Source organism: Colobus angolensis, unplaced genomic scaffold (assembly GCF_000951035.1).
Source record: "Colobus angolensis palliatus isolate OR3802 unplaced genomic scaffold, Cang.pa_1.0 Scaffold87, whole genome shotgun sequence".
Lineage (NCBI taxonomy): Eukaryota > Metazoa > Chordata > Mammalia > Primates > Cercopithecidae > Colobus > Colobus angolensis.
The window spans coordinates 4559678-4586510 of record NW_012122598.1 but is presented as its reverse complement, the minus strand read 5'-3'; the positions used below and the strand labels follow the sequence as shown (position 1 = coordinate 4586510).

At 35.1% G+C, this 26833-nt stretch overlaps 1 protein-coding gene across 3 annotated transcripts in view; it reads right to left on the bottom strand.

The window, feature by feature from the left end:
• The window catches only part of CHIC1 (cysteine-rich hydrophobic domain 1), a 113155-nt gene that overhangs the window by 72780 nt on the left and 13542 nt on the right, over positions 1-26833 (bottom strand). For all 3 annotated transcript variants that reach the window (XM_011930667.1, XM_011930668.1, XM_011930669.1), the window contains exon 3: positions 20522-20677. In XM_011930667.1, the coding sequence (XP_011786057.1) occupies positions 20522-20677 (156 nt within the window). The remainder of the gene's footprint in view (positions 1-20521; positions 20678-26833) is intronic.

Below are 26833 nucleotides of genomic sequence, written 5' to 3'. Positions count from 1 at the left end.
ATCATGCTGCTATAAAGACACATGCACACGTATGTTTATTGCAGCACTATTCACAATAGCAAAGACTTGGAACTAACCCAAATGTCCATCAATGACAGACAGGATCAAGAAAATGTGGCACATATACACCATGAAATACTATGCTGCCATAAAAAGGGATGAGTTCATGTCCTTTGTAGGGACAGGGATGCAGGTGGAGACCATCATTCTCAGCAAACTATCGCAAGAACAGAAAACTAAACACTGCATGTTCTCACTCATAGGTGAGAATTAAAAAATGAGAACACCTGGACACAGGAAGGGGAACATCACCCACCGGGGCCTGTTGTGGGGTGGAGGGTTGGGGGAGGGATAGCATTAGGAGTTATACCTAAGGTAAATGACGAGTTAATGAGTGCAGCACACCAACATGGTACATATATATATATATATATGTAACAAACCTGCACACTGTGCACATGTACCCTAGAACTTAAAGTATAATAATAATAATAATAATAATAGTAATAATAAAAAGCTCAAGTGATCAAAAAAGTGTAGTACTGGCATAAAGAGAGACATACAAACCAATGAAATAGAACACTGAGCCTAGAAGTAAAGTCTCAAATATATGGGCAACTATATTCAACAAGAGTATCAAACATTCGAAGGAGAAAGTATGTCTTCTCAACAAATGCTACAGGGAAACCTGGATATCCCCATGCAAAAGAGTGAAGTAGGAAGCTGACCTCACATAGATAAAAATTAACTCAAAGTGTATCAATGCACTAAATGTAAGAGCTACAACTATAAAACACTCAGAAGAAAAGAAGAAATTGTCATGACACTGGATTTTGCTATGATTTCTTAGATATGATGTCTAAAGGGGTGGCTGGCAAGATGGCTGAACAGAAACAGCTCTGGTCTGCAGTTCCTAGCGAGATCAATGAAGGAGGCAGTTGATTTCTGCATTTTCAACTAAAGTACCCAGCTCATCTCACTGGACTAGTTAGACAGTGGGTGCAGCCCACAGAGGGCGAGCAGAAGCAGGGTGGAGTGTTGCCTCACCTGGGAACCACAAGGGGTCAGGGAACTCCCTCCCCAAGTCAAGGGAAGCCATGAGGGACTGCCGTGAGTGAGGAACAATGCATTCCGGCCCAGTTACTACACTTTTCCCACAGACTTTGCAACCCATAGACCAGAAGATTCCCTTGGGTGCCGACACCACCACGGCCCTGGGTTTCAAGCCAAAAACTAGGCGCCCATTTGGACAGACACCGAGCTAGCTGCAGAAGTGTTTTTTTCATACCCCAGTGGCTCCTGGAATGCCAGCAAGTTAGAACTGTTCACTCCCCTGGAAAGGGGGCTGAAGCCAGTGAGCCAAGTGGTCTAGCTCAGCGGATCCCACTCCCATGGAGCCCAGGAAGCTAAGGTCCACTGGCTTGAAATTCTCACTGCCAGCACAGCAGTCTGAAGTCAATCTGGGATGTCCCAGCTTGTTGGGGGAAGGGGAGTCCACCATTACTGAGGCTTGAGTAGGCAGTTTTACCCTCAAAGTGTAAACAAAGCTGCCAGGAAATCTGAACTGGGCAAAGCCCACCACAGATTGGCAAAGCCACTGTAGCCAGATGACATCTCTAGATTCCTCCTCTCTGGGCAGGCCATCTCTGAAAGAAAGGCAGCAGCTCCAGTCAAAGACTTATAGATAAAACATCTCCCTGGAACAGAGAACCTGGGGGAATGGGCGGCTGTGGGAGCAGCTGCAGCAGACTTAAACATTCCTGTCTGCCGGCTCTGAAAAGAGCAGCAGATCTCCCAGCACAGCGCTCAAGCTCTGCTAAGGGAAGGACTGCCTCCTCAAGTGGGCCCCTGACAACCGTGCCTCCTGACTGGAAGACAACTCCCAGGAGTAGTCAAGAGACACTTCATAGAGGGGAGTTCCAGCTGGCATCTGGCAAGTGCCCCTCTGAGACAAACCTTACAGAGAAAGGAGAGGCAGCAATCTTTGCTGTTCTGCAGCCTCCGTTGGTGATACCAAAGCAAACAGGGTCTGAAGTAGACCTTCAGCAAACTTCAGCAGACCTGCAGCAGAGGGCCCTATTAGAAGGAAAACTAACAAACAGAAAGGAATAGCATCAACATCAACAAAAAGGATGTACACAAAAACCTGTTCCAAAGGTCATCAACATCAAAGGCCAAAGGTAGATAAATCCATGAAGATGAGAAAAGATGAGTGCAAAAAGGCTGAAAATTCCCAAAACCAGAATGTCTCTTCTCCTCCAAAAGATCACAACTCCTCATGAGCAAGGGAGCAAAACTGGACAGAGAGTAAGTTTGGCGAATTGACAGAACTAGGCTTCAGAAGGTGGGTAATAACAAACTCTGCTGAGCTAAAGGAGCATATTCTAACCCAATCAAGGAAGCTAACAACCTTGAAAAAAAATTAGAGGAATTGCTAACTAGAATAACCAGCTAAGAGAAGAAGATGAATGGGCTGATGGAGTTGAAAAACACACCACGAGAACTTCGTGAAGCGTGCACAAGTATCAACAGCTGAATCAATCAAGTGGAAGAAAGAATATCAGAGACTGAAGATCAACCTAATGAAATAAAGCATGAAGACAAGATTAGAGAAAAAAGAATGAAAAGGAATGAAGAAAGCCTCAAAGAAATATGGGATTATGTAAAAAGAGCAAACCTACATTTGATTGGTGATAGGGAAAATGGAACCAAGTTAAAAAAACACCCTTCAGGATATAAGCCACAAGAACTTAGCCAACCTAGCAAGACAGGACAACATTCATATTCAGGAAATACAGAGAACACCACAAAGATACACCTGGAGAAGAGCAACTCCAAGACACATAATCGTCAGATTCACCAAGGTTGAAATGAAGCAAAAAACGTTAAGGGCAGCCAGAGAGAAAAGTCGGGTTACCCACAAAGGGAAGTCCATCAGACTAACAGCAGATCTCTCTGCAGAAACCCTACAAGCCAGAAGAGAGTGGGGGCCAATATTCAACGTTCTTAAAGAAAGGAATTTTCAATCCAGAATTTCATGTCCAGCCAAACTAAGTGAAGGAGAAATAAAATCCTTTATAGACAAGTAAATGCTGAGAGATTCTGTCACCACCAGGCCTGCCTTACAAGAGCTCCTGAAGGAAGCACTAAACATGGAAACGAAAAATCAGTAACAGCCACTGCAACAACATATCAAATTTTAAAGACCATCGACACTATGAAGAAACTGCATCAACTAATGGACAAAATAACCAGATAGCATGATAATGACAGAAGCAAATTCACACATAACAATATTAACCTTAAATGTAAATGGGTTAAATGCCCCAATTAAAAGAAACAGACTGGCAAATTAGATAAAGAGTAAAGACCCATCCATGTACTGTATTCAGAAGACTCATCTCATGTGCAAAGACACACACAGTCTCAAAATAAAGGGATGGAGAAATATTTACCAAGTAAATGAAAGGCCAAAAAAAGCAGGAAGTGCAATCTTATTCTCTGATAAAACAGAATTCAAGGGCATTACAAATGGTAAAGGGTTCAATGCAACAACAAGAGCTAACTATCCTAAATATATATGCACCCAATACAGGAGTGCCCAGATTAATAAAGCAAGTTCTTAGAGACCTACAAAGAAACTTAGACTCCCACACAATAATAGTGGGAGACTTTAACACCCCACTGTCAATATCAGACAGATTAACGAGACAGAAAATTAACAAGGATATTCAAGACTTGAATTCAGCTCTGGATCAAGCAGAACTAATAGACATCTACAGAACTCTCCACCCCAAGTCAACAGAATATATATTTTTCTCAGCACCACATCATACTTATTCTAAAATTGACCACATAATTGGAAGTAAAACACTCCTTCGCAAATGCAAAATAATGGAAATCCAAACAAAACATCCTTCAGACCACAGTGCAATCAAATTAGAACTTAGGATTAACAAACTCACTCAAAACAGCACAACTACATGGAAACTGAACAACCAGCTCCTTAATGACTACTAGGTAAATAACAAAATTAAAGCAGAAATAAGTAAGTTCTTTGAAACCAATGACAACAAAGACACGACATACCAGAATATCTGGGACACAACCAAAGCAGTGTTTAGAGGAAAATTTAGAGCACTAAATGCCCACAAGAGAAAGCAGGAAAAATCTAAAATCGATACCCTAAAATCACAATTAAAAGAACTACAGAAACAAGAGCAAACAAATTCAAAAGCTAGCAGAAGACAAGAAATAATTAAGATCAGAGTAGAACTGAAGGAGATAGAGACACGAAAAACCCTTCAAAAAACAAAACAAAACAAAACAAAACTAATGAATCCAGGAGCTGATTTTTTGAAAAAATTAACAAAATAGACTACTAGCCAGACTAATAAAAAAGAAAAGAGAGAAGAGGAAAATAGACACATTAAAAAATGATAAAAGGGGTATCACCACTGATTCCACAGAAACATAAACTACCATCAGAGAATACTATAAACACCTCTATGCAAATAAACTAGAAAATCTCGAAGAAATGAATAAATTCCTGGACACATACACTCTCCCAAGACTAAACCAGGAAGAAGTTGAATCTCTGAATAGACCAATAACAATTTCAGAAATTCAGGCAGTAATTAACAGCTTACCAACCGAAAAAAGCCCAGGTCCAGACGGATTCACAGCTGAATTCTACTAGAGGTACAAATAGGAGCTGGTACCATTCTTTCTGAAACTATTCCAAACAATAGAAAAAGAAGGACTCCTCCCTAACTCACTTTATGAGGCCAACATCATCCTGTTAACAAAACCTGGCAGAGACACAACAAAAAAGAGAAAATTTCAGCCCAATATCCCTGATGAACATCGATGCGAAAATCCTCAGTAAAATACTGGCAAATAGAATCCAGCAGCAAATCAAAAAGCTTACCCACCACGATCAAGTCAGTTTCATTCCTGAGATGCAAGGCTAGTTCAACATACGCAAATCAATAAACATAATCCATCACATAAACAGAACCATTAACCAAACCCACAAGATTATCTCAATAAATGCAAAAAACGCCTTTGATAAAATTAAACAACCCTTCATGCTAAAAACTCTCAATAAACTGGGTATTAATGGAACACATCTTAAAATAATAAGAGCTATTTATGACAAACCCACAGCAAATATCATACTGAGTGGGCAAAACTGGAAGCACTGCCTTTGAAAAGAAGCACAAGACAAGGATGCCTTCTCTCAACACTCCTATTCAACATAGTATTGGAAATTCTGGCCAGGGCAATCAGGCAAGAGAAAAAAATAAAGGATATTCAATCAGGAAGACAGGAAGTCAAATAGTCTCTGTTTGCAGATGACACGATTGAATATTTAGAAAACCCCATCATCTCAGCCCAAAATCTCCTTAAGCTAATTAGCAACATCTGCAAAGTCTCAGGATATGAAATCAATGTGCAAAAATCACAAGCATTCCTATATACCAATAATAGACAAACAGAGAGCCAAATAATGAGTGAACTCCCATTCACAATTGCTACAAATAGAAAAAATACCTAGGAATACAATTTACAAGGGACATGAAGGACCTCTTCAAGAAGAACTATAAACCACTGCTCAAGAGAGGACAAAAACAAATGGAAAAACATTCCATGCTCATAAATAGGAAGAATCGATATCGTGGAAATGGCCATACTGCCCAAAGTAATTTATAGATTCAATGATATCCCTATCAAGTGACCATTAACTTCACATAAGTAGAAAAAACTACTTTAAAATTCATATCAAATCAAAAAACAACCCATATACCCAAGACAACCCTAAGTAAAAAGAACAAAGCTGGAGGCATCACGCTATCTAACTTCAAACTATACTACAAGGCTATAGTAACCAAAACAGCATTGTACTAATACCAAAACAGATATATAGACCAATGGAACAGAACAGAGGCCTTAGAAATAACACCACACATCTACAACCATCTGATCTTTGACAAACCTGCCAGAAACAAGCAATGGGGAAAGGATTCCCTATTTAATAAATGGTGTTGGGAAAACTGGCTAGCCATAAGCAGAAAACTGAAACTGAACCCCTTCCTTACACCTTATACAAAATTAACTCAAGATGGAGTAAAGACTTAAATGGAGGACCTAAAACCATAAAAACCCTAGAAGAAAACCTAGGTGATACCATTCAGGAGATAGGCATGGGCAAAGACTTCATGACTGAAACACCAAAACTAATGGCAACAAAAGCCAAAATGGACAATTGAGATCTAATTAAACTAAGGAGCTTATGCACAGCAAAAGAAAGTATCATTAGAGTAAACAGGCAACCTACAGATTGGGAGAAAATTTTTGCAATCTATCCAACTGAAAAAGGGCTAATCTTCAGAATCTACAAGAAACTTAAACAAATTTACAAGAAAAAACCAACCCCCACCAAAAAGTGGGTGAAGGATATGAACAGACACTTTTCAAAAGAAGACATTTATGCAGCCAACAAACATGAAAAAAAAGCTCATCATCACTGGTCATTAGAGAAATGCAAATCAAAACCACAATGAGATACCATCTCATGCCAGTTAGAATGGTGATCATTAAAAAGTCAGGAAACAACAGATGCTGGAGAGGATGTCCAGAAATAGGAACACGTCGACACTGTTGGTGGGAGTGTAAATTAGTAAACCATTGTGGAAGACAGTGTGGCAACTGCCCAGGGCTCTAGAGCCAGAAATACCATTTGACCCAGTGATCCCATTACTGGGTATATACCCAATGGTTAATAAATCATTCTCCTATAAAAACACATGCACACGAAAGTTTACTGCAGCACTATTCACAATAGCAAAGACTTGGAACCAACCCAAATGCCCATGAATGATACTCTGGATAAAGAAAATGTGGCACATATATACCATGGAATACTATGCAGCCATAAAAAAGGATGAGTTCATGTTCTTTGAAGGGACATGGATGAAGCTGGATACCATCATTCTCAGCAAACTAACATAGGAAGAGAAAACCAAACACTGCATGTTCTCACTCATAAGTGGGAGTTGAACAATGAGAACACATGGACACAAGGAGGGGAACATCACACACAAGGGTCTCTCAGGAGGTGGCGGGGTAGGGGAGGGATAACATTAGGAGAAATACATAATGTAGATTACAGGTCGATGGGTGCACCAATCCACCATGGCACATGTATACCTATGTAACAAACCTGCACATTCTGCACATGTATCCCAAAACTTATAGTGTATATATATAATTATGTTTTATATATAAAATACATAAAAATATATATTTTAAAAGATATAATGCCGAAGCCCAGGCAAGAAAAGAAAAATAGCTTAATGGGACTTCATCAAAATCAACAATTTTGTGCATCACATGGCACTATTAAGAGAGTGAAAAGACAAACCACAGAACAGTAGAAATTATTTGTAAATTATATATTTGATAAGAGATTAACAACAAGATTATATAAAAACAACCACAACTTAAGAACAAATAAACAACCTAGAGAGAAAATGGACAAAGGATGTGAACAGACATGTCTTCAAAAAAGATATACAAATGTTCAACAAGCAAATGAAAAGACACTAAATATCACGAATCATGAGGGAAATGTATATCGAAAACACAATGAGACACCATTTTATGCTCATTCGGGCAGCTGTTATAAATAAAATGGAAAATAACACACATTGATGAGGATCTGCATACATCTGAAGTCTTCTGCATTGCTGGTAGGAATGTAAAATGGTACAGTTCCCATGGAAAAGATTGTGGTGTGCAGAAGCTCTTTAGTTTAATTACATCCCACTTTTCAATTTTGGCATTTGTTGCAATTGCTTTTGGTATTTTAGTCATGAAGTCTTTGTCCATGCCTATGTTCTGAATGGTATTACCTAGGTTTTCTTCTAGAGTTTTTATGGTTTTGGATCTTACATTTAAATCTTTAATCCATCTTGAGTTAATTTTTGAATTTTTGTGTAAGATGTAAGAAACGGGTCCAGTTTCAGTTTTCTGCATATGGCTAGCCAGTTTTCCCAACACAATTTATTAAATAGGGTATCCTTTTCCCATTGCTTGTTTTTGGCAAGTTTGTCAAAGATCAGATGATTGCAGATGTGTGGTGTTATTTTTGAGGCCTCTGTTCTCTTCCATTGGCCCATATATCTGTTTTGTACCAGTACCAAACTGCTTTGGTTACTGAAGCTTTGTAATATAGTTTGAAGTCAGATAGTGTGATGCCTCCAGCTTTGTTCTTTCTCCTTAGGATTATCTTGAGTATATGGTCTCTTTTTAAGTTCTATATGAAATTTAAAGTAGTTTTTTCTAATTCTGTGAAGAAAGTCAATGGTAGCTTGATGGGGATATCATTGAATCTATAAATTACTTTGGGCAGTATGGCTATTTTCAGAATATTGATTCTTCTTATCTATGAGCATGGAATGCTTTTCCATTTGTTTGTGTCCTCTCGCATTTCCTTGAGGAGAGGTTTGTAGCTCCCACTAAAGAGGTCCTTCACATCCCTTTTAAGTTGTATTCCTGGGTATTTTATTCCCTGTGTAGCAACTGTGAATGGGAGTTTGCTCGTGATTTGGTTCTCTGTTTGTCTATTACTGGTGTATAGGAATGCTTGTTATTTTTGCGCATTGATTTTGTATCCTGAGACTTTGCTGAAGTTGCTTATCAGCTTAAGAAGTTTAACCATCATCAGAGTGAACAGGGAATCTACAGAATGGGAGAAAATTTTTGCAATGTATCCATCGGACAAAGGGCTAATATCCAGAATCTACAAGGAACTTAAACAAATTTGCAAGAAAAAAACAACCCCATCAAAAAGTGGGCAAAGGACATGAACAAACACTTCTTGAAAGAAGACATTCTTGTGGCCAACAAACATATGAAAAAAGCTCATCATTACTGTTCATTAGAGAAATGCAAATGAAAACCACAATAAGATACCATCTCACTCCAGTTAGAAAAGGCAATTATTAAAAAGGAAACAAAAGATGCTGGAGAGGATATCCAGAAATAGGAACACTTTTACACTGATGGTGGGAGTATAAATTAGTTCAACCATTGTGGAAGATAGTGTGGTGATTCCTCAGGGATCTAGAACTAGAAATACCATTTGACCCAGCAATCCCATTACTGGGTATATACCAAAAGAATTATAAATCATTCTACTGCAAAGACACATGCACATGTATGTTTACTGCAGCACTAGTCACTACAGCAAAGACTTAAAACCAACCCAAATGCCCATCAATATTAGACTGGATAAAGAAAATGTGGTACATATACACCCTGGAATACTATGCAGCCATAAAAAAGGATGAGTTCATGTCCTTTGCAGAGACATGGGTGAAGCTGGAAACCATCATTCTCAGCAAACTAACACAGGAATGGAAAACCAAACACTGCATGTTCTCACTCATAAGTGGGAGTTGAGCAATGAGAATATATGGGCACAGGGAGGGGTACATCACACAACGGGGCCTGCCGGGGGTGGGGAGTAAAGGGGAGGGATAGCATTAGGGCAAATACCTAATGTAGATGATGGGTTGATGGGTGCAGCAAACCACCATGGCACATGTAACACACCTGCACGTTCTGCCCATGTATCCCAGAACTTCAATTAAAAAAAAAAAAGGTTATGGTGGTTCCTCAAAAAGCAAAACAGTTGCCATATGACCAGAATTGTACTCCTAGATATATACCCAAAGGAATTGAAATCAAAGACTCAGGCACTTGTACAGTAATGTTTACTACAGCATTATTCCCAATAGCCAAAAGGTGGAAACAACTCAAGTGTCCATCAATAAATAAGTGGATAGACAAAACTATGATATTTACACAAAATAGAATGCTATTAAGCCATAAAAGGGAATGAAATTCTGAAATATGAAATGGATTAACTCTGAAGACTTTACGGTATGTGAAATAAGCTGAATCTAAAACAAAAATTATGGCATTATTTCACTTACATGAGGTATCTAGAATAGGCAAATTTGTAGAGACAGAAAGATTAGAAGTTAGTAGAGTATGAAGAAAGGAAGAATTGAGAAGTTATTACTTAATGGCTATAGAGTTCCTGTTTGGGGTAATGAAAAAAAAACTGGAAATCAGTAGTGGTAATGGTTCCACAACAGTATAAATGTAATTGAGGCCTCCAAGTTGTGTACTTGAAATGCATATGCATTGAAATACAAAAAAGACACACTACTGAGTAAAATCCTATCTGCTGGCCCTTATATTTAAACTCTATCTACTGGATTGTAACCTGAATTATACCAGCAAACAAAAATAAATTCCTTCAGCATGCAATGCCTATGAAATCCAATGCAGAAAACTAAGGAACCCATACAGAACCAGGGCACTCTGAAAGCACTCAAAAAGAAAGTGGGTGGATCGATTGAGGTCAGGAGTTCAAGACCAGCCTGGGCAACATGGTGAAACCCCATCTCTACACAAATACAAAAATTATCCAGGCATGATGGCAGGTGCCTGTAATCCCAGCTACTCAAGAGGCTGAGGCAGAAGAATTGCTTGAACACAGGAGGCAGAGATTGCAGTGAGCTGAGATCATGACTTTGCACTCCAACCTGGGTGACTGAGCGAGACTCTGCCTCAACAAAACAAAACAAAACAAAACAAAACAAAACAAAGGAAAGCACCTATATACAACATTTGCCAAACTTTCAAGAGAAAAAAAACCCTGTAAAATAAAAAGGTCCCATCCAAATAACAGCAATTTCAAAATGAGAAACACAAGAACCCTCAGAGCAGAAAAAAAAAAAATCAATGCAATAATTCTAGCAATTCAAAAAGTCAGTGTGTTTACTTACCTACCAATGATTGCACTATGTCCCCAGCAATGGATTCTAAACAGTTTTAAATGTCTGAAATGACATAGAATTCAGAATATGGATGGCAAAGAAGTTCAAAAAGATTCAAGAGAAAGTTGAAGTCCAAACCAAGGAAGCCAGTAAAATTATCCAAACGTTAAAAGACGACCTGACCATATTAAAAAAAAAAAAAAAAAAAAATTGAACTTCTGGAATTGAAAAATTCACTACAGGAATTTCAACATAAAATTAGAAGCATTAACAAGATTATATCAAACTCAAGGAAGAGTTTCAAAGATTGAAGACTGGTGTTTTGAATCAAGCCAGTCAGACAAAAGCAAAGAAAACAGAATTATAAAAAAGGAACAAAGTCTCTGAGAAATAGGGAGTTATGTAGATAGACGAAACCTATGACACATTAGGACTCCTGAGACAGAAGGAGACAGAGTAAGCAACATGGAAAACATATCTGAGGATATAGTTCATGAACATTTCCCTAATCTTGCTAGAGGTTGATATGCAAATTCAAGCAATTCGGAGAACCTCTCCATGATACTATACAAGACAATCATCCACAAAACACAAAATCTCTAGGATGCAGCAAAAGCAGCATGAAGAGGAAAGTTTACAGTGCCAAATGCCCACATTCAAAACTTAGAAGGATCTCAAATTATCAATCTAACATTGCACCTAGAGGAACTAGAAAAACAAAAACAAACTAACAAAGCTAACAGAAGAAAACAAAAATCAGAGGAGCACTGAAAGGAACTGAGACCCAAAATCCATACAAAGGGTCAATGAAACCAAAAGTTGGATTTTTGAAAGGATAAACAAGATCTGTAGATTGACAGCTAAATTAACAAAGAAAAATGAGAGATGATCCAAATAAGCACAATGAAAAATGACAAAGGAGACATTACAACCAATCTCACAGAAACATAAAGATCCTCAGACACTATTATGAACACCTCTATGCATACTAATTAGAAAATCTAGAGGAAATGAATAAATTTCTGCAAACACACAGGCTCCCAAGATTGAATCAGGAAAAAATAAATGGAAATCCTGAACAGAACAATAACATGTTCCAAAATTGAAACAGCAATTAAAAACCTACCAATGAAGAAAAACCGTAAACCAGATGGATTCACAGCTGAATTCTACCAGACATAAGCAGAGCTAGTACCAATCGTAGTGAAATTATTCCAAAAAATAGAAGAGAGACTCCTCCTTAATTCGTCCTATAAACCAGCATCATCCTGATACCAAAATATGGCAAAGACACAATGAAAAAAAACTTCAGACCAACATCCCTGATGAACATAGACACAAAAATCCCCAACAAATACCAGCAATCTGAATCCAGAAGCACATCAAAAAATTAATTCTCCACAATCGAGTAGGCTTTAATCCTAGGATGCAAGGTTGGTTCAACATATGCGGATCAATAAATGTGATTCACCACATAAACAGGACTAAAAACAAAGACCATATAATCTTGTCAACAGACAGAGAAAAAGCTTTTGATAAAATCCAACTTCACTTCATAAAAACTCTTAACAAACTAGCCATCAAAGGAATATATCTCAAAATAGTTAAGAGCCATCTATGGCAAACCCATAGCTAACATCATATAGAACAGGCAAAAGCTGGAACCATTTCCCAGCTTTTTTGAGAAATGGAACAAGAAAAGGATACTCACTCCCACCACTCCTATTCAACACAGTACTGGAAGTCCTAGACAGAACAATCAGTCAAGAGAAAAAATTAAAAGTCACATAAATAGGTAAAAAAGTGAAACTACCTCTTTTTGCTGATGGTATTATTCTACACCTAGAAACTCAAAAGACTCTGCCAAAAGGCTCCTTGAACTGATTTTAAAAAAGTCAGTAAAGTTTCAGAATACAAAATCACAATATTTTGTGATTATTGAAAAAATGATTCTAAAGTTTTCTTTAGTTTATATGGAAAAGTAAAAGATCCATAATAGTCAACACAATATATTTTTTTTTTGAGACGGAGTCTTGCTCTGTCGCCCAGGCTGGAGTGCAGTGGCTGGACCTCTGCTCACTGCAAGCTCCGCCTCCCAGGTTTATGCCATTCTCCTGCCTCAGCCTCCCGAGTAGCTGGGACTACAGGCGCCCACCACCCCGCCCGGCTAGTTTTTTGTATTTTTTAGTAGAGACGGGGTTTCACCAGGTTAGCCAGGATGGTCTCGATCTCCTGACCTCGTGATCCGCCCGTCTCGGCCTCCCAAAGTGCTGGGAAGTCAACACAATATTTAAGGAGAACAAAGAGGACTGATACTACTTGACCTCATGACTTACCATAAAGCTACAGTAATCAAGACAGTGTGGAATTGATGAAAGAACTGATTAGTTATTCAGTGGAACAGAATAGAGAAGCCAGAAACAGACCCTCTGACAAAAAGGTAATTCAATGGAAATTGTTGTCTTTTCAATAGATGGTGCTGGTACAACTGGACATCAACATGCAAGGAAAACTGAATGTATTCACATACCTCACACCTTTTACAAATGCCAAACTCTTAAAATTCCTAGAATATAACACACAACAAAATCTAGGTGACCTTGGGTTTGGCAATGAATTCTTACATACAACACCAGAAAGCAAGATGCATAAAAGAAAACATTAATAAGTTGAAATTAATTAAAATTAAAATGTTCCATTCTACAAAATATACTATTAAGAGAGTAAAAAGACAAACCACAGGCTGAGAGAAAGTATTTGCAAAACACATACTTTGTAGAAGACTGGTATCCAAAGTATACAAATAACTCTTTAACAACTCAACAATAATAACATAAACATCCCAATGAAAAAGTGTGCATAGGCTCCTCAGTCCTCACCCCACTAGAGCCTCCTCCAGAAACTGGTGGGTGAGGGAATTTGGAGGCCACTAAGCCCTCTTTTCCTTCAGGAACCATCCTGTACCCATGCCACTACAAAAAGGGGGGGGTCACAGGCCTGATCAGAAACCTCTTCAAAGAAGATACATAGAAGAAAAATAAGCTTGTAAAAAGCTGCTCAATATCATATGACTATGCAGAATTAGAAATTAAAACAATAGTGAGATATCACTACCTATGTTTTAGAATGGCCAAAATCCACAATACTGACAACACCAAACGTTGATGAAGATGCAGAACAATAGGAAGTCTTATTCATTGCTGGTGGGAATACAAAATGGCACAGCGACTTTGCAAGACAGTTTGGCAGTTTCTTACAAAACTAAACATACTCTTACCATATGATCCAGCAATCATCAAATGAGTTCAAAACTGCCCACTCGAAAACCTGTACTTGAATGTTTATAACAGTCTTATTTATGAGTGCCAAACCTTGAAAGCAACCAAGAAACCCTTCAACAGGTGAATAGATAAAAACTGTGGCAAATTCCAAAAATGGAATATTATTCAGTGACAAAAAGAAATTAGCTATCAAGCCAGAAAAAGACATGGAGGAACCTTAAATGCATATTGGTAAGTGAAAGAAATCAATATTAATATATTCTATATAATTCCAACTTATATGACATTCTGGAAAAGGCAAACCTATGGAGACAATAAAATGTTAGGTGATTGCTCAGGATATGAGGGTGGGATGAAATAGGTGTAGCATAATGGAGTTTTAGGGCAGTGAAACTGCTATTCTGTATGATACTGTGATGATGGATGCATATCATTATACACTTGCCAAAATCCATAGGATGTAGAACACAAAGAGTGAAGCCTAATGTAAACCATGGACTTTAGTTAATTATAAGATACCAACATTGGCTCATCAACTGTAACAACTGTACCACACTAATGTAAGATCTCAATAGTAGAGGAAATTGGGGTTTATGGAATCTGTGCTTTTTGCTCATTTTTTTTCTGTAAACCTAAAATTAGTTTTAAAAATCTATTAATTAAAAATTGCATATTAAAAAGTGAAGATAAAATAAAGACATTCCTAAATAAAAAGTGAGAGTATCTGTGGCCTGCAGACCCAGTTTATGTGAAATACTAAAGGAAGTTCTTCAGGCTGGCATCAGGTGACACTAGATATTAATTGGAATCTGCACACAGAAAAAAAACATTTCAAGAAGCCAAATAAATTCCAAGTAGGATAAATTCAAAGTGAACCATACCAAGATAAAGTATAATTAAACTGTTGAAATAAAAAACAAAGAGGGAAATCTTGAAATCAGTAAGAAAGAAGTGACTTGTTAAGTACAAGAGATTCTTCATAAGATTAACAGTTATTTTCACATCAGAAACCATGAAGGTCAGAGGCAGTGGGATGGCATATAGTATTTAAAGTGCAGAAATTACAAAACAAGCAAGCTCTGTCAACCAAAAATTCTATACCGAGCAAAATTATTCTTCCAAAAAAAAAAAAGAAATGAAGAAATTCCCAGACAATCAAGGGCTGAGGGAGTTCATCACTATTAGGACAGCTTTTTAATAAGTTCTAAAGAGAGATCCTTAGGCTGAAATGAAAAGACACTAGACAATAACTTGAGGCATGTGATAAAACAAAGAAAATGGTAAAGGTAACTGCACAAATATATTTAAAAGCCAATATTGTATTTTGGGGTTGGAACTCTTTTTCCTGCATGATTAAAAGACAAAATGATAATCATAAGTCTGTTAATGGACACACAATACATAACATATAATTTGTGATAACAACAACATAAAATGGGAGGTATGGATATATATAGCAGTAGAATTTACATACTATTAAAGCTAAGGTGATATTAATTCAAACTAGTGTTTTATAAGTTTATAAGTTAAGATGTTAATTGTAACAACTAAGAAAATAAAAAGATACAGAAAAGGAAATAAGGTACACAGTACACTGAAAAACCTCAATGAAACATAAAATAAGTAAGTAATGAAGGAATTGAGGAACAAAAAACATACGACATGGAAAACAAATTAGCAAAATAGCTGAAGTCCTTCCTTATGTGTTATGGGCTGAATTATATTCCCTTGAAATTCATACATTGAAATCACAACTCCCAGTATCTCAGAATGTGAGTAAGCAATGTACATTCACTGAGGGCAGTAAATGCCTACATAAAGAAAGAAGAATGATCTCAAATCAATAACCTAAATTTAGACCTTATGGAACTAAAAAGAGCAAACTAAACCCAAATATAGCAGAAGAAAGGAAAAAACAGAGTGGAGAGAAATGAAATACAGAATAGAATAATAGAGAAAATGAACAAGACCAAAAGGTTTTTCTTTGAAAAGAAATTTGACAAACTTTCAGCTACAAGGATTAAGGAAAAAAAGAAGACGACTGAGATGACTAGAATCAGAAATGAAAATAGGGACATTACATATCACTCTTACAGTAATTCAGAAAAAAATTAGAAGAGAATACTAAAAATAATTGTAGGCCAACAAACTAGACAACCTAGATGAAATGAACAAACTCCTAGAATTGACTCAAGTAGAAACAGAAAACCTGAATAGACCTATAACAAGTAAATATTGAATGTGTAATCAAAAACCTATCAAGAAAAAAAAAAAATCCCAAGATCAGATGGTGTCACTGTTAGGTATATGCCCAAAAGAAAGAAAATTCTCCCAAATATTTAAAAGAAGAATATCAATCCTTCTTAAACTTTTGAAAATACAGAAGAGAGGGAAACACTTTTTAACTTCCTAACTGAGGGGAAGGAAAATGAGAAATGGCTGCTTAATGGATATGGGATTTTCCTTGCAGGTGATAAAAAATTTCTGAAACTAGATAGTGGATGGTTGCATAACACTGTCAATGTAGTTAATGCCACTGAATTATACAGTTTAAAGTAGTTAAAAATGCAAATTTTATGTCATGTGTATTTTTCCACGAAAAACCATTATGCTCAGTTTTAAAAGCCCTGAAAGAATACATATTGTATAAAATGTTCAAAAATGTGAATATAAGAGAGAAGGTAGATCAGTGGTTCTTTAGGGCTAGAAGGATTGGAGGGAAATTGGGAGTGACTAAAAGTGGTCACAAGGTTTACTCTTAGGATGATGGAAATGTTCTAAAATTAGATTATGGTGATAGTTACACAACTCTGTAAGTACATTAACATTCAATGAATTGCTCTCTTAATATGAGTTAACTTTATGTTCTGTAAATTATTTCTCAATAAATTATTTTTATAAATCAGATGGCTGACTCTCAAGCTGACCAGAAAAGTATCAAAGTTAGCTTAATACCAATCACTGTACTTCTGCAGAGCAGATACAATCCTACATTCAATACAATTAGCCAGTAAAGTTAACAAAAAAGAAAGCAAACTTACCAGCTTTTAGTATTAATATGCCATAAACATCATTTTCTTATATACGGCTCAAATGACTCAATGTTGACACATAAATTAAAGGTTCAAAGATAGTAAGGAAAAGGCAGTCTATCACCAAGTTATAATACTCAATGCACTTGCTTTATGCATGTTGTCTTTGACCAAGAGCACAAAACATATTTTATGTAAGACCTAAATTATACATAGTTTACATGTAATTTGCTTAATTCTTGGCGGAACTATTTGTCTCTCATTGCAAAGACCGATTTTCTTTTCCAAATGGCATAATGTATGGATGGGGCATTTGTTTCTATCATATGCTTTTCCTTCTTTTTATAATTAGCTACAAAAACACAGAATCAATCAGGACAGTGAATTACAACCTCTATCTCCTGAAACATCATAGTCATGTCATGAGTCAGAAAGCAGTCCTTTCCTCTGACCATCTCTCTCAATTTAATAAGTATTAAAGCAAAAAAGGAAAGGATAAAAGTAATTTCAAATTTTGAGTGATAGCATGACTGGGGCTGAAACTGACTATGATATCACAGTTGGTTCAGTGGTAGATAGAAGAACAGGTAAATGAAAAGCCTCATTTCATGTATCATGTAGCTGTGAAATCCCACCAGAGCCAAGAGAGATTAGGGGGAACTCAAGGTACTCTGACCTATATTTCTTTTCTTTATCACCTAATTTGCTAGAGAAAATTCCCATGAATTATACTGCCAAAAAAATTATAAGGCAGACTATCTACATAAAAATTCTTGTCTTGGAAACATTTTCAATAATTGGCTAACATAGCATCTTCATTATTATTTCCATTTTATTTTGCGAGCAAACAGAGATATGACTTCAATAAAGCTAGATACCCAATTAGAGATGACTATAGCAAGATGTCAAACAACAGCCCATAGGCCAGATCTGGTTTGCTGCCTGTTTTTGTAAATAAAGTTTTATGAGAACACAGTAATGCTCACTCACTTACATATGGTTATGGCTGTTTACATGTGACAATGCCATAGTTAAGTGGTTGCAACAGAGACCTCTGGCCCACAAAGACTAAAATATTTACTATTTGGTTTTCTATTCACTGTTAAAGAATTAAAATTCAGTGGGCTGTTTATTATACAACTTATGTGAACATTTCTTGTCTCAGGACTAGTCAATTTGATGTAAGAAACATGATGTAGTCAAGAGAATGCAGTGTTAAAGACAAAAACAAAAACAAAATAAAGCAAGGATTATTTTTGTGGCTGGGCTATTTGCCGTGTAACTCTGAGAAAGTCACTTCACCTCTCTGGATTTATGCCCACACCTGTAAAATAAGGGATGTGAACTATATGAATGCAAATCATCCTTCCAATTAAACTATTGTAGTCTATTCAACTTATTTTACAGATTAGAAAATCAGTAGTGAATGTATAAAAATTCTTAATTATATTTTATATTTTTTCATGTAGACAGACATCTTTGAGTTGCTTTAAATTTCATCATAAAACCATGTTAAAAGTAACTAGTAGTATCCCGATTTTATAGGTGAGAAAACTTGAGGCTACAGAAAGAACAGTGACTTGCACAAAGTTACCAGCATGTTCTTAATGTTTTGCGGTCTAGTATAGTGTTGACAACATGGCACATACAAAATCAGAGGCCGTGAACTATAACGCTTACACAGCAAGGCAGATAATGTAAACTACCGGTGGTTTCTAAGATGAACCAGAGAATGTATGTTCTACTTAAAGGAAGCAGCCACCACTCAGAGCCAACTGTTGACATATAGCCATGTGGGTCCAGTATTGCCAGATCTTTAGATTTTACAAGAGGCTGGATATCATGAATTTTATTTTAAATATTCCAATGTTTAAATGCTGGTAAACTGCTTAAAATGTTTAAAAACAGAGTGGGCTGTATTTGGCTCATGGATGACAATTTACAAATCTATATTAAATAAATTTTTTAAATTGACAGATTTGCGAACTAAAATATACTGATGCCTCAACTTCACTATGAGCTTTTAATTATCCAAAGTAATGGAGGATAGGAGAGATCAGAGCATCAGTATTATCTTAGTTTCCATTGAATATGTTATTCAAAGTATTGATAGTAAAATCAAATAATTGAAAAAAATGTTTCTCCTTATTTCAGGCCTTCTAGTGAAGGTATTAACAAATAGACAAAGTGTAAACAGGTCATCAGAAAAAGGGATAGTCCTGGATAATACAGAAACCAAAAAAAAAAAAAATCTCTGTTCTTAAGTAATTGAGATTAGCTGTATTTACATGAGGGGAAATTCAAACATGATTAATTCATACTGAGGCTTTAAAAATAATAGGGATGGGTAGGAGCTACTGATTGAACTTTTAAAAGTAAGATATGACAATTAAGAAAAGGAATTTATGCTGTCAGTTTTTTTTTTAATTTATAGAAAACCATTTGAGAATACTGTACCTACTTTGACAAACAATAAACTAAGCAATGTTTACAGTGAAGCTCTGACCTACTTGTGACTGCCAACAGAATCAATAAAATGCTTAACTTTTCCATTCAAAAAGTCATAGAGTTGGCAATATTTCATTATTAAACCAGGCAGGAAAAGAATGGAGATGATAAAATAATGAGTGCTTCTTGGGAATATTTTTGGCTTTAATAAAATAACTGCACCACTATTCTTCCACAAGGCACTATAATTTTGAATCTGATTTCGCTGGCTACTTATTATACAAAAGTTTAAATGAAATCATTCATGCAGTACTAGGAAAAATACTTTAGGTAAAATGAATTAATTTTCCTCACTGGCTTCAATTAAAATGTTTTAAAGGTCTCTTCCCACCAGAGGAAAAAATTCACAAAAACTAAAGTGAAATTTTAAAGAAGACAAGATTAAGAGAGTACTTTTAAATCCATGACATAAGTAGTAACGCTATGCTAGCATGTTATTGTAACATGTTTAAAACTAAGGATTTGCCCTGCAAACTTTGTAGGTTACTCTCACTTTTGCCTTTCTTCAGATCAGAAGCTCTCCTTTATACCTATAACTTGGAAATACCTTAAGTCACAGCATCAAGTGTTTTAAAAAGAATAAGTAGCCCACTTACATTTATAATTACTTAGTATTTAACTTATACTGCATTTATGTGAAATGATGAGAACCCATGTTAAATGGTAAAAGTTGGACAAATAACAATGTGTCTGTTCCCAAGTTTCCTTATCTCTAAAATAAAGATAGCATTGTTACAAGAATTAAATAAATTGTGTAAAGTACTTGAAAAGAGTTCATAGCACATAGTAAGTTTTCGATAAATGTTAGTTATTATTATTATTATACAATAAAACAGTTACTCACTCTTTTGTTGAGACAAATAACAGGCCATAGGCTGCAACCCAGTGTGCAACAGCAGCAGAGACAACCACACAGCAGCCATTTCACATTGACCGGGAGAGCCTTTTTCAAACATGCATTCACACGGCCAATGCTGGTCTTAAATTCTTCTGGGGCCACCTATAAGAGGGTACAATCTTTAACAGTTTGTGGGCAGCTTTTCACTATCTCTAAATCTAAGAAAAACGTTTATTACAAATAATTTAAGGAATCACAAATGTCTAAATAGATATATTCCCCATAAATATGTTCACACACTCTAGGGTGGCATTGAAAAGCACAACAATATAATTTCATGTTCATAGAACTTAGCCTGATGTTGAAAAACAATCTTCTGAAATGACCACCAATAAAGTGACTGCAATAAACTTGACAGAAAAGGATAACTTTCAAGCTGTTTTCTTACCAAATATTCTCATTATCAAGGCAGTATAATTGATAGTCTCTAGTCATTATGAGTAAAAGCTGGGTAAGACTAGAAGCATAACATAACAATAAAAACCCAAATACTACTAGAGGAAATGCAATTAAAATTAGACCTTGGCAATATTCCTGGATTACTTTGAAAAAGGCAACTCTCAAACCCTTATTCCCTGGCAAATTTGCAATATAACAATTTTAACATTAGCCACTGTTAGTTACACTAACAAAAGACAATGCCTAGTGATTGCATTCAAAATGGCCTGTTAATATTCATTATAAAATGAACTTGGAACTGCTATAAATTTTCAAAGTTGAAAGGTCTTTAAATACACAAGTTTAATATTTCTAGTTACTACCTCCATTCCTGGAAGTGGCTGCTTGTGCTTCTCTGTAAACAAGGACAAAGTCAGTTCAAAGGCATGCACATGACTGGAATAATTAGATTTATACCAAAAATTCTGCTTGAAGGTTATACAATTCAAAAGTACACTAAAAATAGTTTGCTTTCAGTGAAATCACATTTCTGGATTACAAAAATGATTCCCTTTCATTTAGAAAGCTGTCAGACTATAAAGTTTACGAAAGAACTTTTAGCATCTGGCTATAAAAGCAAAAATTATGCAATTGTTAGGAAAAGTAAGGTACTATAAAATAAAAACCACATTAGCAGGTTAGGAATCAAAAATATAGAGCTTTACTACCACTATTCCAAATAAAAATTGTACTTGAGGAATCAATGTATTACATTTTTGTCTCTTAATAAAGATGTCTTAGAATCAACACCACAAAACATATACCTATTAGCAAATGTTATAAAAATACATGATCACAGAATTCAGCACTAAAGTAAGCTAAACATTAAGAATATAAGCTTTATTAGAAGCTTTATTAGAATTGTTCATGTCAGTCAATAAGGTTAATTGTGTAGCCCATGAATCTGATTTTCTTACTAATATGTTAACAAACAATAGTTGTGAAATTATAAGGCTCAAAACTTTGTTTACACGGAGCAAGTAAACTAATTTCATTCTCCATCTAGACTGTCAGCAACATGATGTAAAGACAATCACTGTGTGCAAAGAATTCCAATTAAATGGCAAAATTTCTAAGTAAATATGAAACGAAATTCAGAGAGCCTTGCCTTATAATTGAAATTAGAAAACACTAACAAACTTAGTGCACTAAGCACATTAAACTAAGACAAACTAAAAACATTGAAAAACAGATCAAGAGACTTGAATTATAGTTACTTATTAGCTATGAAAAATTCAGGCAAAATCATTTAGTTTTCTGAGTTTCAGTTTCCCACTGATAAAATGAGAATAATAATCTTCGTTTAATATATGTCACAAAAATGTAAATTAATCCTTGGAAGTAAGCTCCTGACTGAAATGCTTTGAAAAAGAAAGTCCATGAATCATGTCTCTGAGAAGGTTTGGAGAAAGAAAAAGCTCTTTTGCATGAAGTCTCACCTGAAGGCAATGGGTTTACTCAAGTAACTATTAATATTCTATAGTTTTCCTATATACTATATTATAAACAAAAGCATAATTTGTTTATAATCTGCTGCATGTTAAAAGCAGATTCAATGCTCTTTAATTCTTCAGCAAAACAAAAACAAAAACAAAAAACAAGCTCTTCTTTCTAAAAACAAGGTACCAAGTTTCTATCTTAAGATTTACCTCTCCAACAGCAATATTCAACTTCTTTTCTCATAGGGAATCACTGAGCAACCAAATAGAAGTTAAAATAAAGAAAAAATATGTACATATTTAGCTTTAAACTATAATATTACATTACTGTCAACTCTCTTTAAATTATGTATCCAGAATAGCTAACGTTTTTTAAACATGGTAAATTTTGATATAAACTCATGCAAATCATAAAATTATTAAATGTGTCCATTTACAAATTTAAATGTTTGTAACTGGAATTTACATTTTTATTTAAAAAGTAGGTACAAACACAGATGTTAAAAAATAAAACTAAAAGGTGCAGAAATGAGTCAGTCCAAAAGAAAAAAAATTTGTTTATAAGGAGCCTTAGAAAAGAAAGCTCCACTTCTACCAGGGATGAATAGTGTTAGAAGGCTGAGGGAGACAAAAGCTAGAGAATAAAAGAGGGAAGAGAAAACTGGCTTTTTATTTCAAACACTGTGAATAAAATAAATTGTATGCTGAGGTATATAAAATTTGTTATAAAATTTGCCTTTTATTATATGTTTCTGGAATTGAAAACAAAAACATTACCTAAATATATGGTCATTTTCCTTCTTTCCCGCCAACACTTTCTTCTTTTTAACATTTAATAGTGTCAATTTCTATTTTCTTACTATGGACAAATTAAAAACTAAAATATTCAAGTTACTAAAAATGAGAATTCAAATGTTTCGAGGTCATAAGACAAATATATTGAAAAGAAAAGCTTTTACTAGAGTTTCAAACAATAAACTAACATCTGCATTTTGACTTTAAAAGGAGGACAGGATTGCCTTTGAAAGAAATCTGTATTTGAGTAACAGTAAAAGTCATAAAACAGAGCTAAAGACATAAGAAGTGAGAATTAGTTAACTCAATTTTAAACAACGTGAAAGAAATGTTTAGTTAACTCTGTAGAATCAGGTTAACATTTTACTCATTTACTTTCATATAACTGAGTATCTCTAGCAATGAAGGTTAGATAGTAGAAGTTCCTTACTTTCTAACTGAACAGTAGGTTGTAAAGAAACATTTCATTTCTTTTGGCTTTCTTGGAATGAAAAAAGAAAACCACACCGTAAAGGTGGGGTAAAGGGTCATAATATTTTATAACAGGATGTAAGAGACTCTGTAAACAGAAGAAACTCTAAGGAAACCCCAGCAGGTCTGATCTGCTTCCTTCAATCATGGGGAACACAATCCTATCAATCAGGTGTCATACTGTATCACAATAGTAAAGGTCGATTTTTATTGCTTACAATCCCCAAACACTGCACACTAGTCTCCCTATAACATGGTTTAATTGTTTCAAGCTAAGGGCCAAAAGCTTTACTTTCTTTTCTAAATTGCTGTGGTTGTTTTATTTTCTGGTCACTAGAATCTGTCTGTATACACCTGTTCGATATGAAATACGGAAAACAATCTTTTCTGCACTTAATATAAAAGGTTATCTTTTTGTTTGCACTAAAAGCATTAACACATAAGAAGCAAAAAATTAAAATTGAGCCACAGAGCTTGTCAAAATTGTTTTTTGAGGTTTTCAGACTTCCCTCTGCAATTTTGCTTAGCTCAGGCAGGCATAAAAACTATTTAGAATTGCATTCATATTGGAAGACTGATTTTGGATTTCGTAAAAGGTAGATTTTTTTCTACTTTAGCTGTCACAGTTATTCATTTAAAAATATTTTAATGTAAGAGCTGTTAAGTCTGAAATTTAGACCTTTTTTCTTTTATTTTTTTCCTCAGATACACATGAATAATGTTTGCCTTTTCTCTCCAGTTATTTGAGAAGCATTTTGATAATGCAAAGGAACCTATACAAATGAAAGTGCCTGTCGGAGAAAAATTATCTCAACGAGAAGATGAATAAAGCTAATGTTACCACCACGTGACTTTCAAAAATCAGGTCTTCAGAATTCCTTTTAGTGTTTTTCCCATCACCAAACACATGCTAAGAAAAATATCACAGTTATAATTTACACCTTATCCAACACATGATAAATTTTGTACACTATACATAATGTACACTTAATTACTCAAGTCATTATGATAATGTGCTACAAAAACAATCACTTGAAAAGAATGGATATCTTTATGAGCAGCTCATATCCAGATAATTTAGGTTGTGTGAGTGCATACCAAAAGCAGCTTATTATTCTTTCTTACTCCTCTAGTTTAAAACAGTCTACTATCTTTGGGGCCACTGGAATTTTTAGTTTCAGAAGGCTTGTAAATAAATGAGAAAGTGTGAAAAGAAATTCTGAAGATTCCTTGAGCATATAAAATAGGCCAATTTCGAAAATGGATAATTTGTATGCCTGGGAATTTTATACACTGACGTATTTTTTAGATTATTCATTTCTAGAATTTCTTGGACCTGTATTTCAAACTAAGCAAATGGTAAAGTTGGATATAACTACAGTCAACAGAACAACAGTCAACAGAACAAATTAAATTAGTGGTGAGACCAGAGAATAATAATGTATTCTCTCAGAATTAGATGAAGAAAAATTGCAAAAGCAATGAAAAATTGAAAGCCAGTGAGTAAAATGAAAAGCAACCAGAGTGGAACTACAATACAATGATGAAGAACAGTCAACAGCAACTACAAACTAACAAGCTAATAAGTACATGACAGAATACTAGGAATTTTATATATGCTCTCTCATTTAACTCTTAAATTAAAAAGTGAGGTAACTATCAGCATCATCTCTATTTTTCACATAAGAACTGAGGCTCAGAGAAGTGACCTGCCCAAGGCCACACGGTAAGTGACAGAACTTGGATTCCAACCCAGATTTGACTGCAAAGCTTGTTTAACTACTATATTTTATCTCAAGCTACCTCCCATTTTTCAAGGGGAAAACGAAGCAAATAAAGTGTAACATACCTTGCAGGGTTAAATTAAACAGAATTTCTTATGATTTCAAAGATGTTCCTTGAAAAAAGAAATAGGTCTGCTGTCTACTCCCCCAAAGAGGCTGGGGGGAAGATTGTGATTAGGCCAAAAGCAAAAAGAATACACAGTTGGAAAATGCATGACAAAAAGAAGCAAATGTCAGTAGAAGCATCTTTTCTGGTTCTCAAAGAGTTTAGAACAAGGGACATTGAATTAAGAATAAATTAAAGTTCAAAAGGTAATATAGTCACATGGTTTAAAAATGAAAGCAATACTAAAAGATATACAGAAAAGTCTCATCCTTATCCTTGCCTCCATCCATCTCATTCCTCTTCGCCCATCAAAGGTAATAACTTTTATTAGTTTCATGTATATCTCTCTAGAATTTCTTTATTTAAAAATACATTTATTAAAGGGCTTATTTCTCCAATTTATTACACATACTAAACACACTGATTTTCATTTTGCTTTTCTCACCAACAATATGAGAATAATTGATGCTACAACAGAATAAAAAACCTGTTAGATGAGATAATTTTAAAACATGACCAAAATCTATACTGACAAATACCATTATTCTAGCACTAAAATTAAATATATTAAATTTAAAGGCTTCAAAATACAAAAAGTTAACTTCCTTTAACCCCTAATCATCTTTTTAGCTACCCAAGCTTTCAACTGTTAACCATTTGGCAATGATTGAGTATTCTATATTACAATGGTTTTTCTCTCCTCTTCTATAATTGCTCAAGTAACAAACATATATAAATAACTTTTTGCCTTAGGTAGAGCCTTTTCCTTTGGGCATAGAAAGTTCATATTATTGTCATAAGATGATCTTTCAAATATAGTTTCTTTTTAAAAATTGTATATATTTAAGGTGTACAACATGATGTTTTGATATACATATACACAGTAAAATGATTACTAGTCAAACACATTAGCATATCCATCTCCTCACGGTCACCTTTTTGTTATTTTGTGATAAGAACACCTGAAATCTACTCTCAGCAAATTTCCAGTGTATAATACAATATTATCAACTATAGTAATCAGGCTGTGCATTAGGTCTTTAAATTTATAGTTTTGAATCCTAGTAAATCTTTGAATTTACTAGAAACTACTACTCAATGTAGAAAACCAGGGACTAGAAAGGTACTAATTTATTACAGTGAGTCCAATCTTACTAACTCAAACTATCTAAAAGTCAGAAAAACATCTAATAAAAAATTTAATTATTTTCATGTATAACAAATC